Here is a 16943-nt window from a genome sequence, read left to right on the forward strand (position 1 = left end):
GCCAAATCCGACGCATTATCGAAAAGGCATTAAAAATATCCGAAATTTTATATTAATATGAAATGTAATTGTAATGAAAATACCTAAATTATAATCTTTCAATTTAAATAAACATATAAAAATTTTAAGCTATTTTACAAGTTAAAAACTAATTAAATTCATTCTGTAACCTTTCGTGCTTACATATGAGTTGCAAATAAATGTCGAAAAACGAATATAAAAGAATAAAAATGCTATTTGTAAAATGTAAAAGGTCTTCTTTTTATGAATTTTTCTTCTCATCCGTATGTGACCAGTTTTAATTGAATTTTTATAGTTCAAATCACAGCTCAGCAATCCACCTCCAGCATAGTCAGAGATTGGGAATAGGGTTTACTAGCGAGAATATCGTCCCCGAATAACGTTCTTTGCAACTAGGGACTTGTTATTTCTATGAAAATCACTCCTCTAAGACACAAATTAATTAGCACATTTGAAGCCCCCCCCCCCCCCCGAACNTCAATCTCAAATCCCCCCCCTGAACCATTCAGATTGAGTCCTAGAACGTGTAGATCATTAGATCAAAAGTTACTAAGGGTAGTCTGTCTTTTTTTATTTTGTACACAGTACATACATTAAAAACCCAACTCCAACAGTACATTTTAAATATGCTATTTGCAAGTAACATTATAACTTAAAAAAGCGCTTAGATATTTGTTTGTACGCTGAGTTCAACTGAACCCCACTCTGCAATTATTGGGGAAAATGTTTTTGTTTCCTTTCGCTATTATTTTACATTTAAAGTCATATATTTATTTACTTTAAATCAAAAAGTGTCTCAATTAAGCTGTTTTGTTTAAAATATCTATTTATTACAACATCTTTAACCTTATATGGTCCGAAACTATCACTGTCCGTAATATGTTAGTAAAAACAATCAGGGTCAATTATAGTTCTTAACAAGTCCGTGAAAGCACCGCTGTGCGAAAATAATTTAATTAAAAAATTAGTGTCTGTCAAACTTGTTTCCATCAATTACAATTGAATTGCTATGAGTGTCAGTGTGGAAAAAGTACAGTTTCAATATTTAATAATTTTTTAATAGCAAAAAAAGGCACCATTTCTAAGCTCTCCTTTACACAAAACAAAGCTCTACTTTCCTCGTGTTAATCTGCAGAGAAGTATATGTGCTCATATTTCTTAATTATTACGTAACTAATAAATCAATAATAAGTGAATTTGCTTCATTTTACACTGAAGTAAATAGAGCTGATTTTCAAAAGTTAAAATTTTTATTGATATAGGTATTTATGAAATTTTTTTCAAATTTCTTGTAAAAAAACAAACTTACAAACTTAAATTTCGTAATTGTGTAACTAATTTTAATTGAACACATTTCAAGGCATAAAATGAAACAAAAACTATTCAATACTGTTAGTTGCTTGAAAACTCATAGCAAATTTTTTTAAATAGTTAAGTAAAAAGCTCTTTCTGTCGAAAGTGGAGAACTTCGGTTAACCAACAATGCAAAATTATCTTATTTTTGAGATTAATACCAAATACAAAAATATAATTTTTTAAGATTTGCAACAATACTTCCATTCTTGGAAATAATGGCAAACTTTGAAAAAATAAAAAAGAGACATAGCTTTAAATATTTTAAATCATTGTTGCTAGCAATACATGAATTGTTAAGAATAGCAACAATGAGGAATAAAATAATTTTTTAATCATTCTCTTTTGAACTTTACTTGGTGAATGTGCTTGAATTCACTGCGATTTTCATATTTAATTATGAGTTTTCTATATAACCGAGCGGTATTAAATTACTGGCTCCAAAAGTTGCAGAAGTTTCCTCAAATAACAGGTAAGTGTAAACCACGCACTTTTTAAACTCTTGTAACTTTAAATAAATTTTTTTCAAATATGATTAGAACATGATACCGACAGCAGGATTTAGAGAGTCAATCAGCAGCAGTAACTTCAAAACTGTAAATTCTTTTGTGACTGATGTAGTCAAAGATTATTTTTGCTCAAAAGCAAGCTTAATCTAACATATATTTCACACAATTTTCAAATATTAAATATAATAAAGTCATGCATAAAAACTTTGTTGTTTAAATTCAATCCTAAAGATATCTTTCTTGTCTAAACAACAGCACGATAGCAATGTTTCTAAGTTATTGTGTTGGACAAAAGTTCTGTTCTCGACAGTGGTTTGAAATTTAACAGGTTCGAACATTAGGTCCCAACTTGCCTAGCCGATATGTAATACTGATTACATGCCAACTTCCATACTGTTAGTTTCCGAAATGTAGAGTTTTAAACATTTCTTGGCCATTTTTTCACATGTATTATTAAATATATTTTCGAATAAGAAAAATTTAGATTAAAAGTACATTTCTAATTTATTTTTAGCTTCAGAGGAAACTAATAATGCAGCTGATGAGGAATTGGATAATATTGAGTAAGTACTTTTATAGATATTAGCTGTGTTAGAATTTCGTCATAAATAAAACTTTTCTTTAATGCATAGATAGAAAATAAAGATATATTGCTGTATTGTAGAGAAACTATATGAGTTAAGAAATTGCAGAGCAATAATATTACGATTGGTTAATATAGGCAGTTAGCATTAAAATCTTTTTATTTCATACTACTCGCAAATTGAGTTATTTGATTATGATGGTAAAATAAATCTGTTGGTTTTAGATATTGCATAGAATTTTATTTATTCAGAACCATAATTTCTGCTTCATTCATTCAATTATTATCTTTCATTTATTCATTTCATTCATTTACCATCTCGTTTCTGCTTCATTCAGTTATAGTATTAAAAACTATTTGAAATATCAACATTCTACACGTTTTATACTCATAAACGTGATATACGATCGCTACGTTTACGTCAATTTCGGAAGTGGAACATTGAAACCACTTTCGAGCTATCTAGGGTAATCAAGTTGCTACTGAATCTCTGGATCTCATGAAGAAATTCAAAAAAAATTTTTTTTACCTCTTAAGCTAAAATTATTGCGATTTCATATTACTAAAGAGAATGATTACTAATCAAATCACCGACCATTTCCTGTGAAGATATTAACACTGAAATGTTGATCAAAGGTCTGAACTGGATGAAGTACCGCTTTTCTGTTGTTTTCAGATATATAAAATCTGAATTTCTTGATATATTAAAGAAAGAAATATATAATGTGCCAAAACTATAATGAATGTTGAATTTTCTCTTTCCTAATATATATATATAAAGTGTAAAAAATTTGAAATGCCTTACTATAATTTTAGGGAAGACTTAGGTCTTCAGGATGATGAAATAAGTGGATATGTTGAACCAGAGTTTCTATTTGGACCTGGTTTTTCAATCTGGAATATAATTGGTTGGAGGTATCGTAGTTTTATTTAAATCAAATCAGTTACTTAAAATGTCATTGTAAAAAACTCTGTCCTTATATGTAAATCTATCCTTATAAACTCATCATATTAAGGAAAAATAGTGAAAATGACCTTTACTTAAAGTCTAACCCATATAATTAAAAAAAAATTGTCCCCAAAATAGTGCATATAATAATGTATAATGCAACATAAAATGTATTCACCAGACAGTTATGGTTTTGCAGAAATTAGCATACGTATGAAATGTTACTAGTTTTGTTGGAAGTGGAGCCATTGTTCTTGCAAAGTTGCAAGCGTGGTAGGAGAAGGATTAAGAGCAGTTACACGTTTTCTAAAGCATTCATGCGTGCTCGATGGGACTCAAATCCGGTGATCGAGAAGACCACTCTGAAGACCATGTGCTGAATTGCTTAATCCTGAAGATAATCATCCACAATGCAAGCCCTCTGCGGCATTGCGCTATCGATCTGTATCACGAAAAAAATCACCTATTACACAAAATCATCACCTGCAGCACTAAATCTCGCCTGCATGCTTAATAAGCTTTATTGTATATTACGTATAACACTATTTTTTCAACTAGATTGATGAAAGTTCTTTTCACTTAGAAGTTGATTTAATTAAAGTAAAATGGGAAAGATAGTAGGTTTGGACTTAGTAATGTAGCTGAGAAATTAAAGGAATTAGGAAATTTTTTTTTCTTCAAAATACTTATTTCGATACGTATATTTACTTTTACTAAAAATATGTAGTTAATTAATTGGAATACTTAAGAATATTATTCGTAATTTTATATCAGTAAATAAAATTACTTTGAATTATGAGGCATCAAAATGGCAAATTTTACAAAAATGTCACATTTGCACTTTATTAATTCTTTAAAAAACTATATTCCTGTTATAACGTCCCGTATAAAACCTAGAATTTAATTAACGGCACACTATATGTATTATTACAGACGTGATAAGAAAGTGTTGGATGATTCGATGCTCGAGTTTAATGAGTACAAATGTGAGGAAGAAAGTTTCCATCCAATATTGGGAGATGAAGTTGTTGAAAACAACAGGTATCTATAAAACTTTTAATAATGAAACATTTTTTTAATTAAAAATAAAGTTGTATCAGTATCATAGATGGTTTTAAAAATACAGATTGTGGTGTTTAAAAAATTCAGATGTGCTTATCTCTTCCAAAAACATCAATCTATCCTCACACGGTTTGAGCCCATTACAGACAAAATGATTTGATTTATATATTTTATGTTTCAATTTGAGCACAAAATTATAATTTAAAGCTACTAGTTGAAATAATTCATAAAAAAAATATTGGTACTTGCAATGAAAAGAAGAGAAATTATTTTGTACTTTTCAGCTACTTGACTGTTCAAGAATTTTAAAATTTTCAGCATTTATCTATTCTATTTTACAGTATACGTTGTTTTGACACGGGAGTAAAATAACACACTAGTAGCAAATCTATTCCTTTGCCTATTTTTATAAAAATAAAAATAAGGAATTTATAGTTGGAAAAGATTCAATGTATATAAATTAATTTTTTTCACATTAAAGCATAAACTAAATTTTAAAATAATTAAAAAAAATGTTTTCTTATTTTGGAGTTATAGAATTACAGAATTTATGAAAATAATTTTTACTTGTAGTAAAAACAAGTGATTTTTAATCAAAACTAAAAAAATCCCTTTGCTCATTAAATAAACTTTCAATTTAATTACATAAATGAAAGAAAATTAGAAAAAATAAACGTTGATAAATACTTCAAACCTAGGCAACAGTAAGCATTAAAAAAACTTTATTATTGTTCCAGAGAATTTATGTGGGACGATGGTTCTAAACAGTTGATGTATACTGAAGAATGTGTTTCTAGTGACAATGGTGTAGAATTAGAAAGGTAGGAACAAAACTTTAAAAATAACTTTTGTACTAAATTTTAATTAGCCATTTTTCATACCAACTATTCTGTATGTACTGAAAAAAGGAAAAAAATTTAAAATCCTGACACTATTCTTCCTGATTCTCACGTAAAATATAAAGTTGAATAAAAATATATCCCCGTTTCTTCTTTAAAACTCGGTTTTCTAAATATAATCTTCCACTATCACTTTTCCATAATTTTTGCTTCCAAGAACTAAATTTAAAGAAATGAACAGGAATAATTTTTACAGTTTAACGTTTTATGAAGAGAGTGAAATAGTTCAAATGCAGTCGAATGCAAAAACTTAAGATAATTAATAATGTTTTTGCAGCTGAGCAAATTAAGATTCAAACGTGTAACATTTCAATGTTTCTGCAGATAAAAAAAATACGCAAATCATAAATAAAGGATAATTTTTTAATTATATTCACCGAGAAGAGCAATTATGGTAAAAACAACAAAGAATATGGTAAAATTTACCGTGTTTCTGGCTCAATGAGAACATTAAAAATCCCAGCAATTTTTATCGAAGCGATTTGGTAATGGTTTTACCAAATTAACAATAAAATACAGTTTTATAATGTATGATAAAATTCGGTAAGTGTCGTAAAATTTGGCAATTGTACTATGATACCTTAGAAAACGGTATAAGTATATATTTGGTTAAATTTACTTTTCCTTTTTGTATTTTTTATTAAATGTTTCTCAATAAAATGATAGTTTTAAAAACTAGAATTTTCGGTAAACCGTTATAATATGAAAAATTTCAAATGAAGTCTTTAAATACTGTATATTTCGGTTTTATTAGCAAGAACTATGGAGGCTTTTTTACCAGAAATTAAACAGCCATATACAATTTGGAGATTTTGACCAGAATTTTTTTCCTCGCGTGCTTCATTTCAGTCTCTATAACCTAAGAATTAAAAGCATATGCTTACTTACTGTTTTAAATATAGAAAATTGTTGTTTTTCAGTTTTTTTTTTTGTTTAATTAAATTAATGTTTGATCCTATGAAATTACACATTTATTATTTGTAGAAAACTTGAAGTTCCTAATTTTTAAAACTTGTTTGAAAATATACGACGTATTAAATAATTTTTTAATTATGCATGTATGATAAGTTCGTATATCAATTTAGAAACTTATTAACTTACTGAAAATACAATATTCGACAAAATAAGGAATAACATTAACTGAAATAAAGAAAAAAGATTCAAAATTAAAAACTTAAACTTTTTTTGCGCAGATTATCACGAAAGTAATAATAATTAATTAAAAAGATTATTTTCTCATTTGCTACAAATTACGCTAAGTTACATTATTGAAATTAGTTTAAAAAATCTTTTTTTTTAATTGTGTCTTTTTCGTATATATATTGCAATTAAAAAGAATGTGATTTTAGAGTTGCAAAATGTATGTAAATAAGGGTAAATAAATAGGTAAAAAAATATTTAGTTTAATTAAACTATGAACCAAATTTGATTTTATAATTAATTAGTGAAAAGAATAATATTTTCAATTTCTTAGTTTAATTTACGTATTTTCATTTTCAAATTCATTTTTAATTTTAAGAAAAAATTACAATTTTTAACTTGTAACTAGCATCTTGGATATAATATATTTCTTAAGAGCAGTCTTCAATTCAAAGCTTTCATGAAATTAGATTTTTCACGAAATGTTTTAAAATATTTTTATTAATTAATTTATTAGAATAAAATCTTTTCTTTTAAATGTATGTATAGCTATCTGCTTAAATAATAAAAGCAATATTTTATTACAATTTTAGTGTGGAAAGTGCTAAGAAGGAATCTGTGGGAAAAGATTCGGAAGAAACACATTCTGAACCAAAAAAGGAAAACAAACATGTTGTGGCTCAAAAGTACTAAGCTATCTGCTTAAGATTTATTTTAAACCAAAACAAGTATTATAAATACTATTTGTTGTGGTCAAAACAGATAACTTTCTTTTCGGCTTATCAAGCGGTTTTAGCGGTTTATCAAGCAAATTTAATTGAAGAAAATATTTATTTACAATTCAGGTACATTATTGAAGTATTTTGTAATAGACCAGGCCATATACTAGAAGCAACCATAACTCGGCAGAATCTTTCTCTTCATTTAACATCTGCATAACTGTTTTTTTAAAAAAATATCTATTCTCACAGATAGTGTTTCGTTTTTGCAGCTCGATTGCTATTACTGCTTTTTTCCATACAATAATAATTACAATAAATTATGACTTTCTCTGGATTGACGTAATGTTGCAAATACTTACATACTTTGTAGTATTAAACAAAGAATTTATTTCAATTCTAAATTTATTTTTTCACTATATTTTATGTTTGATGCACTTTATAAAAAAAACTAATGTCTATAAATGATATCAGAATTTCTTTTTTCATGCCAACAATTCAGCAGTTAAAAAAGCAAATTCATCTTCATATCACAATAAAAAAATTTCAAGATTTTAAATGTTTATGTATATCTTTGAATCCTTAAAGGATTGAATATTGACCTTGAATTCTAGATGTAAGGTAGGCATTTAAAATCTACAATGGAACAACTGGAATAAAATTTCAAAACATTTTTAACAAATCTATATACCAAATCATTAGGTAATTTAGAATATTCAGAAAATAATAAACAGTTTTGCAAAACACAAATTGCATATAATAATGTATNGATGCACTTTATAAAAAAAACTAATGTCTATAAATGATATCAGAATTTCTTTTTTCAAAACACAAATTTGAGTTTAGAAAGAAGGTAAAACACGCTTCTCACTTTTCGAAAAGAAAACGATGCATATGTATCTTAAGTTTTAAATAAATACTTTTCAAATTGCTTTAAATATATTAATACGGTATTGGAAAGCACCGGAATTTTTCGGGATGTAATTGAGATATAATCGTGTGCGCTGATGACGAGATTATATATTTTATTAATTTTAATTTCCGAATATTTTTTCAATTTTAAAAACATTTTTTAATACATTTTTCCTCTCCTATGGGAATTCTTTATAACTTTTCCAACAAAAAATTTACATATAAATCTTTAAGTGTAACCATGTATGAAGAATGAGTAAAGAAAGCTGTAACGATAATAACACCATTTTTTTCATTTTAGTGTTGATCTTGATGAATCAAACAGTGGGATTAAAGATAGTGAAGAGCCAAATATTTTACCTGATCCCACATTTTCACTTTGGAATACTATTTGTGAATGGTTTCCGAAAAGAGTCCCTGAGAATGTAGTTAGAAATCATAGGTATATTGATCTATCTATCTATCTAATATTCTTATTTAAAAAACATAAATAAAACAGAAATTTATGTAAGAACTTCAATGTTAAAATTAACCAAATGAAACAAAATACACACTCTATTATTTTATTTTAGAGTTGATGAGACTACTTGGGATGATACAATGTTCGATTCGTTCGAAAATGCCTACGAGGAGAAAAGTGTCCCTCCTAATTTGGCGAGTGAAGTTGTTGATAATGAGAGGTATTTGTGCGAATTTTAAATAAAAGTTTTCTATAAAAAAATGATTTTAATGCATGTAACAAATAATCTGTAGTTTATTTGTTACATTAAAATTGTTATAACTACAAAACAATAATTTTTGAAGAAGACACTGATGGTATTCTAATTATAGTTAGTATTTTTGTTTATAAATAGTAGTTTCCACTTATTATTCAAATAAAAAAATACATATTTTTCTGTATCATAAGTTGTACTAAGGATAACATTTAATTTTGGTATTAAATACATTTAAATTATTTAATTCAAAAAATAAGTGATAGTTGCATGGAAGAAAAAAGATACTTTTTTAAAAAAAATTTATGTCACAACTTTTTAGCAAAACAGAAAATGTTGTTCAGATAAGCGCATAAAGTAACAATTTATTATCAAATCTATGCATTAAGTTTATAAAGTAATTCTAGAATAATTAAAAAATGAAAATAAATTAATCGGGGGAAAAAATTCCACATTTCAACACAATTTTATTTTAAAAATTGCAGTACATGACTTGTTATATAGATTAAACATGCCATAATTTTTCAAATTTGATATAAAAAACTTTTTTTACTTAAATCCTATGTTCTTTTTATAATAAAATCATTATTTGATTATAAAAAAAATATCTTAATTTAATGACAAAAGGGAAATAAATTTTTAAAGCATGTTTTTAAAATTTTTTTTTAATTACCTCGAAAAATAAGAAAATTAAAAATATTTTTTTATTATTTTAGGCATATTTATTGGAATGTAGATTCTGAAGCATCATACTATGCAGAAAAATGGAATTCTGCGCAAATTTGCGATGATGATGCTACAGTAGAAAGGTATTTATTAAACCTTTAAAGCAAAAAATATCTGACACTTAAGCCATAACAATTTTTTTTTTTAAATTAAGGATGAAATCAACCGAATAAAAAAATTCTTAGTTGACGCTGCTGACATTTTCGTTTCTTTTGAGCATCAATAAAGATGTATATGATACAAAATTTTCTTAAATTGCTTTAATTTGTAAAACGAAGAAAATGGAGAGAAAAAATTCAAACATTTCAAGATTTATGATTACAAAAAAAAAAATGAATAAAGTACGCACCGTAAGTTATTAAAAAATTTAACTTCGATTTGGTTTTTTCTTCTTCTGATTAAACATTTAGCATAACATAACATTTTTCACATTCTAGCCAAATATCCATCAAATAATTATTTTTAAGAACTATAAGGTCATTATAAATTTCGATTTTTTAAGCAAATCCTTATAAATAATGTCATGTCTATCTTTTTTACCAAAAATGATATTTCAAAACATAAAAATTCAACTTTTAAATACTTTTAACATAATTTCAAATTCTGTTTGATTGATTAATGAATATTATTATTCAACTAATTTTAGAAGCAGAAATAATAAAGACTGAAACATCTAAATAATAAAAAGAAATTAAATTATCAAACGAATGTAACACAATCTGAAAAACTACTTATATTTCTTATCGAAACACTTTTTAATGAAACACATGTACTGTGTTAAATACATTTTAATATGCCCATACCTTTAAATATACAAGGTCCGGCTATTAATTTCCAGGACTCATGGAATAACTCAGAAGAAAATAAAATTAAACACATAGCCATTTAATATTATTCGAAGTAACCCCCATCAGCCCTAATGCACGTCTGTGCTCGGCTGTACAAATTTCGGATAGAGGTTTTAAAGTCCTCTATTGGAATGCTCTTTAATAGTGACGTTAGTCTTCTTGATGGCTTCGACATCTTGAAATCTTGTCCCCTTCAGAGAATTTTTCAGCTTAGGAAACAGTCTGTGGGTGCTAGGTGGGGAGTATGGTGGATGCTGCATTTCAACGACACCATGCTGGGCTAAGAATCGCCTCACAGGCAACGCAATGTGTGGAAGCGAACTTTTCAATTTCTTCCGGCGTGCGTAACGACTGCGCCCAACCTGTGTGTGGATCATCTTCCACGCTTTCGCGCTGTCCCGAAAGCGTTTAAACCATTCAAAAGTTCTGGAGCGACATAATGCTTCCTCGCCGTAAACTCGTTTTAATCATTTGTAGGTTTCCGCAGCTGTCTTGCCCAATTTGAAGCCACATTTAATGTTTATTCTTGCTCCATTTTCAATTCGACAATAGGAATTTAAGAGCTACCTTTTAATGCGCCTTTCTACGAGAACCACTTACTTCAGTATGGTGCCGATTGCACTGCACATGCGCAAGAAAACACTCTTCAATTTGCAATCATTAGCGCAATCTTCCGGCTTTTCGTTCTCCTACAGTTACGTCAGTCCTAGAAATTAATAGCCGGACCTTGTATATTACATCTTTTCCTGGCAGTGGTCCCAAATTAATGGAAACTTATATTTTTATTAATTATTTCATAACTTTTCTAACATAAATTATTTAATGGAAATATAAAAAAAGAGAGTTACAGTATTTCGTTTCTGGAAAGAAATGTCTGAGAAAAACATTTTAGGAGTGTACTTTTCTTGCAAGTTCACTTTATGTTAAATTTTCATACGAAATATTTTAAAAGATTATGTGAAAAAATATTTTTAACACTGGCAACAAATGACAAAGAATTAAGGAAACTCCTTTGATACAACTTTATGGTCAACATCATCAACATTGTAAAAAAGAGAGAGATCTGCTAAACAGGTTTATTATTTAGAAGCTAAAAACATTTTCAGAGATATTATATGTAAGGTAAATTTACGTTATAAATCTATGTAATCTATGACAATAATTTTGGAATCTCAATTATATTCTGTTACGAGGATAATTCAGAAACTTTATGTTAATTTAGAAAAGATTTTCATGAAGCTAACTACGAAACTTTAATTGTTTCTGCATAAGAACACGAAGTTGATTTTTACAACTGATGTAGAACGACCTTTAAACAGTGGCTCTGGTAGCTTTCATGTTTAAATTTAAGTTAGAAAAAAGAACTTCAAACTTTCGGTGCGGAACATTTAAACAAGTAAAATAAATGTACTTTACTGACTTGCCTTTTGAAGGCAAAATATTTTGTTTCAGAAGTAAAATATTTAATTTAATGCTCGTGATATTCAGATAAATTGATTCTCAACCGTTGGGGTTAAAATCTTATGTTCCATTTTAAATAACATGAATAACAGAGTTTTTTTTTTTTTTTATCCATCAACAATTATCTAGGAAAAAACTGCAAAGAAAGTTCATAACAACTTTTTACATTTTCAGAGTTGGAATATGCCCTTTACAAAAGGAAGCTGAAGCATTAGTTCAGCTAGAAATATTTGAAAAAACTTTCACCCATAATTGGGATTTTGCAAAGGTGGATTGTGAAAGGTATTTTAATTTTTAACTGAATTAAATCTAAGTATAAATATGTATATATATATATGCACGGAGAGAGAGGGAGTTAAAAATATCGGGAAAACATGAAAAAAATATATAAAGATTTTTTAAAAGCCAGAAAAAATGTTTTTAAGAAATATTCACAAATTTAAAATTTAAACAAAATTGAAATTTTAAAATCTTTTAAAATTTAAAAAAAAGTAGGAAATTGAAATAAGAAACAGATATAATCTTGTTCTTAGCTCTAACGATTAAATCCGAAAAAAATTGTGCTTTCTAATATTGCATTAAAAAAGCCAAAGCAAAATATACCAATACAACAGTCCGAGTATTGTTATTACATAAAAACTTATTATTATTTTTCTTAAAATATGTTAGCTACGTGTAGAGCATCAAAATTATATAAATGAAATTATAATTTNATATATATATATATAGTAGGTTGCCCCATTACATGTTACATCAGAAAAATATTTCGGTCTTTGAATCGAAATTTCTAGTATATATTTCTCATAAACATGTAGTTGTGCATGTATGTTAGTTTAAACAAGGTAAATAAATTATAATTGTAATTAAATTACGAATTTTAAATTATTTTTACAGGGAAAATACGAAATAAATTTTAAAATTTGATGCGGGGGAAAAAGCTTTCAACATATAAAAAATGGATTTAAATAGTTTCATATTCCAACTTGGAAGTGAAATAAGTTTTTAACTTCTTCTTCAATCATTGCTTAAACATGCCAAATTTACGAAAGTACACTTCTTACTGACTGTCATTTTGGATGCAAAATCTTTTATCTTTAATACTGAACGTTCATAAAACTTTGTTTTCAGAAATGCGATACTAAATTAGAAGAAATAAATTACAATATAGAATAGCTTTTAAATTACACGAATAAATTTAATTTTTTTTCTGAAATGATTGAATTTTGCAAATAAAGTTTTAACAATAGATTTTTGTAGTTTTAGTGTTGATATACTGGATGTAGACGTTGCATCCCATGTGAAACCAGAAATTGCGGCAGAAAATTTCGCCCATGAACTGGATTATGGAAATGAGGGCATAGAAAGGTATTAAATTTTTGTTTGACTTATAGTTTATTTTTGTTATTTCAGTTTTTTGTAGTAAATTGGTAAAAATTTTGTTTTATAGTTCTCAAAAAATCAAACTTCGAGTTTACGTCTACTTGAAATATGATAATTTGAACCAATTTCGTTTAAACTTTTTGTCATTTAAAACAACAATGTTTGAAATTGTGTAAAAATTTCTTTGACATTCAATTGACATTCATTTCGAGTATTATAAAATTAATAATGCAAAATAATTAATATCTATTCAAAAGAGTTTTTTTGAATTGAATTATTTTTGGAAAGGTGAATTTTATCACTGAGCGCAAAATGTTGATTCGCTTGAAATTCTGGTTTTATAAATAATAGCTCTTATTACTACACATTTAATAAAAAATACGAAACTGAAAATGAAATTTAACTGAATAAATGGATTTATTCAGTTAAATTTAATAACTGAAATAAATGGATTACTGAATTTTTAATGCCATGCGCAAAGTATCATGATAAAATAACCAAATTTTCCATCATTTACCAAATTTTGTAACTTATTATAAAACCATAGTTCATACTACTACGTTACTATGAAAATACTACTAGTTACTATAAAAATTTAAAGCAGTTTGACCAAACATATCCATACAATGGTACAATCTATACAAATCAATACGTACAAAATTGAAGTTTACATTATGTGCTAAATCGTAAGTATGGATTATTTTCAGCCGACTTTCAACTTTTAAAATTAAAGCAAAATATAGAATATTGAATATTGAATATTATCTTTAAAAAGAAGTTTAGCAATTTTAGACATTTCGGCTTAAATAAAAAGGTGTTTAACACTATCTTATAATTCTTTTTCTTGCTTGGAAAAATAAGCATAAATAAGTGAATTTAAAAATTAATTAAATATAATCTTCCATACAGAAACCTTAATTTAAAACACATTGATTTTTTTTTCTTAGGTGTGATAGCTATGAGACTGCCAAAAATGAGATTGATGTAGCAGGGAAACAGAAAAAGACAAAAAAGAAACGTGTCGGACGGTTTTTCCGTAAATTATTCTGTTCCTGCGTGAAGAAAAACAAGGAGTAATTAGAGGTGACAAGTGACTGTTGGGGATGATTTAGGCAGTCTCAGTAACATTTATTTGAAGGAAATCTCGTCGAAGCCATCGTTTTCGTCATTTTTCGAGGCAGATGAATTTCATTTCATATTCAAATGATGTAAATTTCGATTTAGGCCTTTTTTGGTTTTTAATTAAATAAAAATGACAATTTTCGACGCTTATTGTTTCTGTTTTCTTATGTATCAATCAAATCATAAAATTTTTAGCAACTAAGTAGCTCAATTGATAGCAACGCTGAAATAAAAATCAATTTGGAAGAATGGTTTATATCTATGAAAGTTGATTCAGGAGTGCTGAGGAAGACAAAAAAAAAACAAAGAAAGAAACGGATTTTGTGGATACATAAATCCTTTTTTTCCCCAGACCGGCCCATAATTTCTGCGCAATGACTCTTTCTGCGTATATAATTGCGTTTAATCGTTATTGATTTTGATTGAACAAAACAATTGATTGAACAATTGATTGATTGAACAAAATTTTGTAATTTCCTATATTCAACAGATTGCGATCTAATCGCCATTTTTCTTGAAAAAAGGAAAATAAACCGTTCTTCTCCCTTGATCATCAAATATTTTGTTATAGTTGGAAAAAACCACAATTTAAATACCTTATAATTCTGAGATTCTGAGTGAGAGAGAGAGAGAAAAGGCTCAAAATATTAGACAATATTTTAAAATTTTTTGAAATGTTAGTTGATTGTTAGTTTATTGGATGCAAATTTTCAAAATTTGAAAATCTTAAAATTACTAAAAATTTTAACGCAGTTTGAATTTTAAATTTTAAGCCGATGGTCTTACTCTTTTTCTCAAAAGAAGTAATTAGCATTTGGTTAAACATAGATGTTCACTTTAAAAGAATCTTCGAAAAGAAAAAAAAGAGTTGTAGAGCGAATTTTTAAGTTTCTCTATATTTATTTACATACACATTAACATCGAGCCTCCTAATTAAAGTACACATTTTTTTTTCTGTAAAAATAGACTAAATAGCAATTAGAAAAACGAATTTTAGAATTTAATGAGATATACCATTTCAAGCCTTGAAGAAAACGAGTCATGATATCTTCAGATAAAAAAAATATACTTATAACTTTTTTTGCAAAACTGAACTATTATGCGGTACAAAAGGGAAAATTAAGTTTTTACATTAAATAATTCAAAAGCCAATCGATACACTAATAATATTTTCATATCAGAATTTTCTATTAATGAATAACTTTAACGTTATGTGAGGGAGAAGCCTGGAAATTCTCTGAAAGAGCAGTGACTGCGACAATAAACTTTCTTTATCACAAATAAGTAGTTTTTAAGCTCCCAATGTGTTGCAGATTGCACCGTACAGTATCAAATGCATAGATAATCGAGAAAAAAAAATGTTATTTAGATTTACATTAAAATGAATCTGCACATTATGGTATCAAAATCATTGATTTTATAACTTCCTAGAAACTCACTTTTATTGAAAAAAAAAATGATGTGAGAAAAAGTTGGAACTGTAGAATGCGTTTTTATTTAAATAGACTGGTGTAACAAAATGAAGAGAATTTGCAGACAGGGTCGATTAATCTCTAGAACTACAGGACCGATTTTAATGAAATTAGATATGCACATATATTGATACAATACAAAACAAATAACCATTCAACAATTGTAATACACACATATGATCGTGAGTAACACTCGTTGGTGTCTGAAAATATGAAATTGCTACAGGAGAATTCAGACCAATCGCCTCAGGAGATGATAAACTGCCTTATTTCAAGTATGAAATCGCACTACAAGGCCTGAATATCTGTAAGAGGACACCATACTCCCTATTAACCTTTTTTTATTTTTTTATTCTGCCACTGTTGTTTTATACCTTCCGACTCCACACGTGTTAGACACGATCGTTAGTGCGTATTACAATTGATGAATGGTTCTTACATCAGTGTATTTTGAATTCATTGTTTGTTTTAGTACCTGATGATTTGACGCTCCGTTACGCAAAGTCTGGCGCAACACTTGCTTATTTTATTATACGTATATATATGTATAGATTACAAAGTACAAACTGAAATTACAATTACAAATACTAAGTAGAAATAAATTTTGTACATTCATGTGATTAATAATTTTTGGTTTTGAAACGAAATTTTAAAATTTTAAGAAAACTTCAAAGCAGAACTTTATAATATTAATTATAAATATTTTTTGACCATCACTGAAGTATTAAGTATATTAAGTATTTTTACAAACTAAAACTGGATAAATTAAAACACGACTTTATTCCATTTTTTCAAGATGTACAAAAACAGCTTAACAGGATCATATTTTTATTTTGCAATAAAACATTTAATTAGATTATTCCAGTTGGTTTCTTTTATTGAAGTAAAAATATATATCATCTTTGAAAAGTTCTTCGTTATGGATGGAAGGAAATATTTCAAGTCCCAGGCAAAATATAATTCAATGTTTTTCGGAAATTTCTTTTAAAATATCAAACTCTTTTTTCGTCGGTATAAAAAAATACTCAAAGGAAAGAAAGCCGGTCGGTAATAATTTCATTAATTACTTAATTA

The 16943-nt window shown here is 27.1% G+C and overlaps 1 protein-coding gene across 1 annotated transcript; it reads left to right on the plus strand.

Annotated features, from left to right (window-relative positions):
• The first annotated feature begins 1773 nt into the window (after nucleotides 1-1773).
• LOC122269596 (uncharacterized) lies at nucleotides 1774-14541 on the plus strand. Its single transcript, XM_071183941.1, has 12 exons — nucleotides 1774-1846; nucleotides 2398-2446; nucleotides 3283-3381; nucleotides 4349-4456; nucleotides 5215-5298; nucleotides 7110-7202; nucleotides 8449-8589; nucleotides 8720-8827; nucleotides 9577-9669; nucleotides 12070-12177; nucleotides 13153-13260; nucleotides 14232-14541. Exons 1-12 carry the CDS (start codon nucleotides 1774-1776, stop codon nucleotides 14350-14352), a joined length of 1185 nt encoding a protein of 394 aa, XP_071040042.1. The 3' UTR covers nucleotides 14353-14541.
• The last annotated feature ends 2402 nt before the right edge of the window (nucleotides 14542-16943 follow it).

This window comes from Parasteatoda tepidariorum, chromosome 8 (assembly GCF_043381705.1).
Source record: "Parasteatoda tepidariorum isolate YZ-2023 chromosome 8, CAS_Ptep_4.0, whole genome shotgun sequence".
Lineage (NCBI taxonomy): Eukaryota > Metazoa > Arthropoda > Arachnida > Araneae > Theridiidae > Parasteatoda > Parasteatoda tepidariorum.

Bases quoted from the DNA above. Each gene is read 5' to 3' on its own strand.
- LOC122269596 (XM_071183941.1), top strand. From the start codon at position 1,774: ATGAGTTTTCTATATAACCGAGCGGTATTAAATTACTGGCTCCAAAAG. The intron at 2,447-3,282 runs GTAAGTACTTTT...CTATAATTTTAG, and splicing joins GAGGAATTGGATAATATTGA to GGAAGACTTAGGTCTTCAGG. The intron at 4,457-5,214 runs GTATCTATAAAA...TTATTGTTCCAG, and splicing joins GAAGTTGTTGAAAACAACAG to AGAATTTATGTGGGACGATG.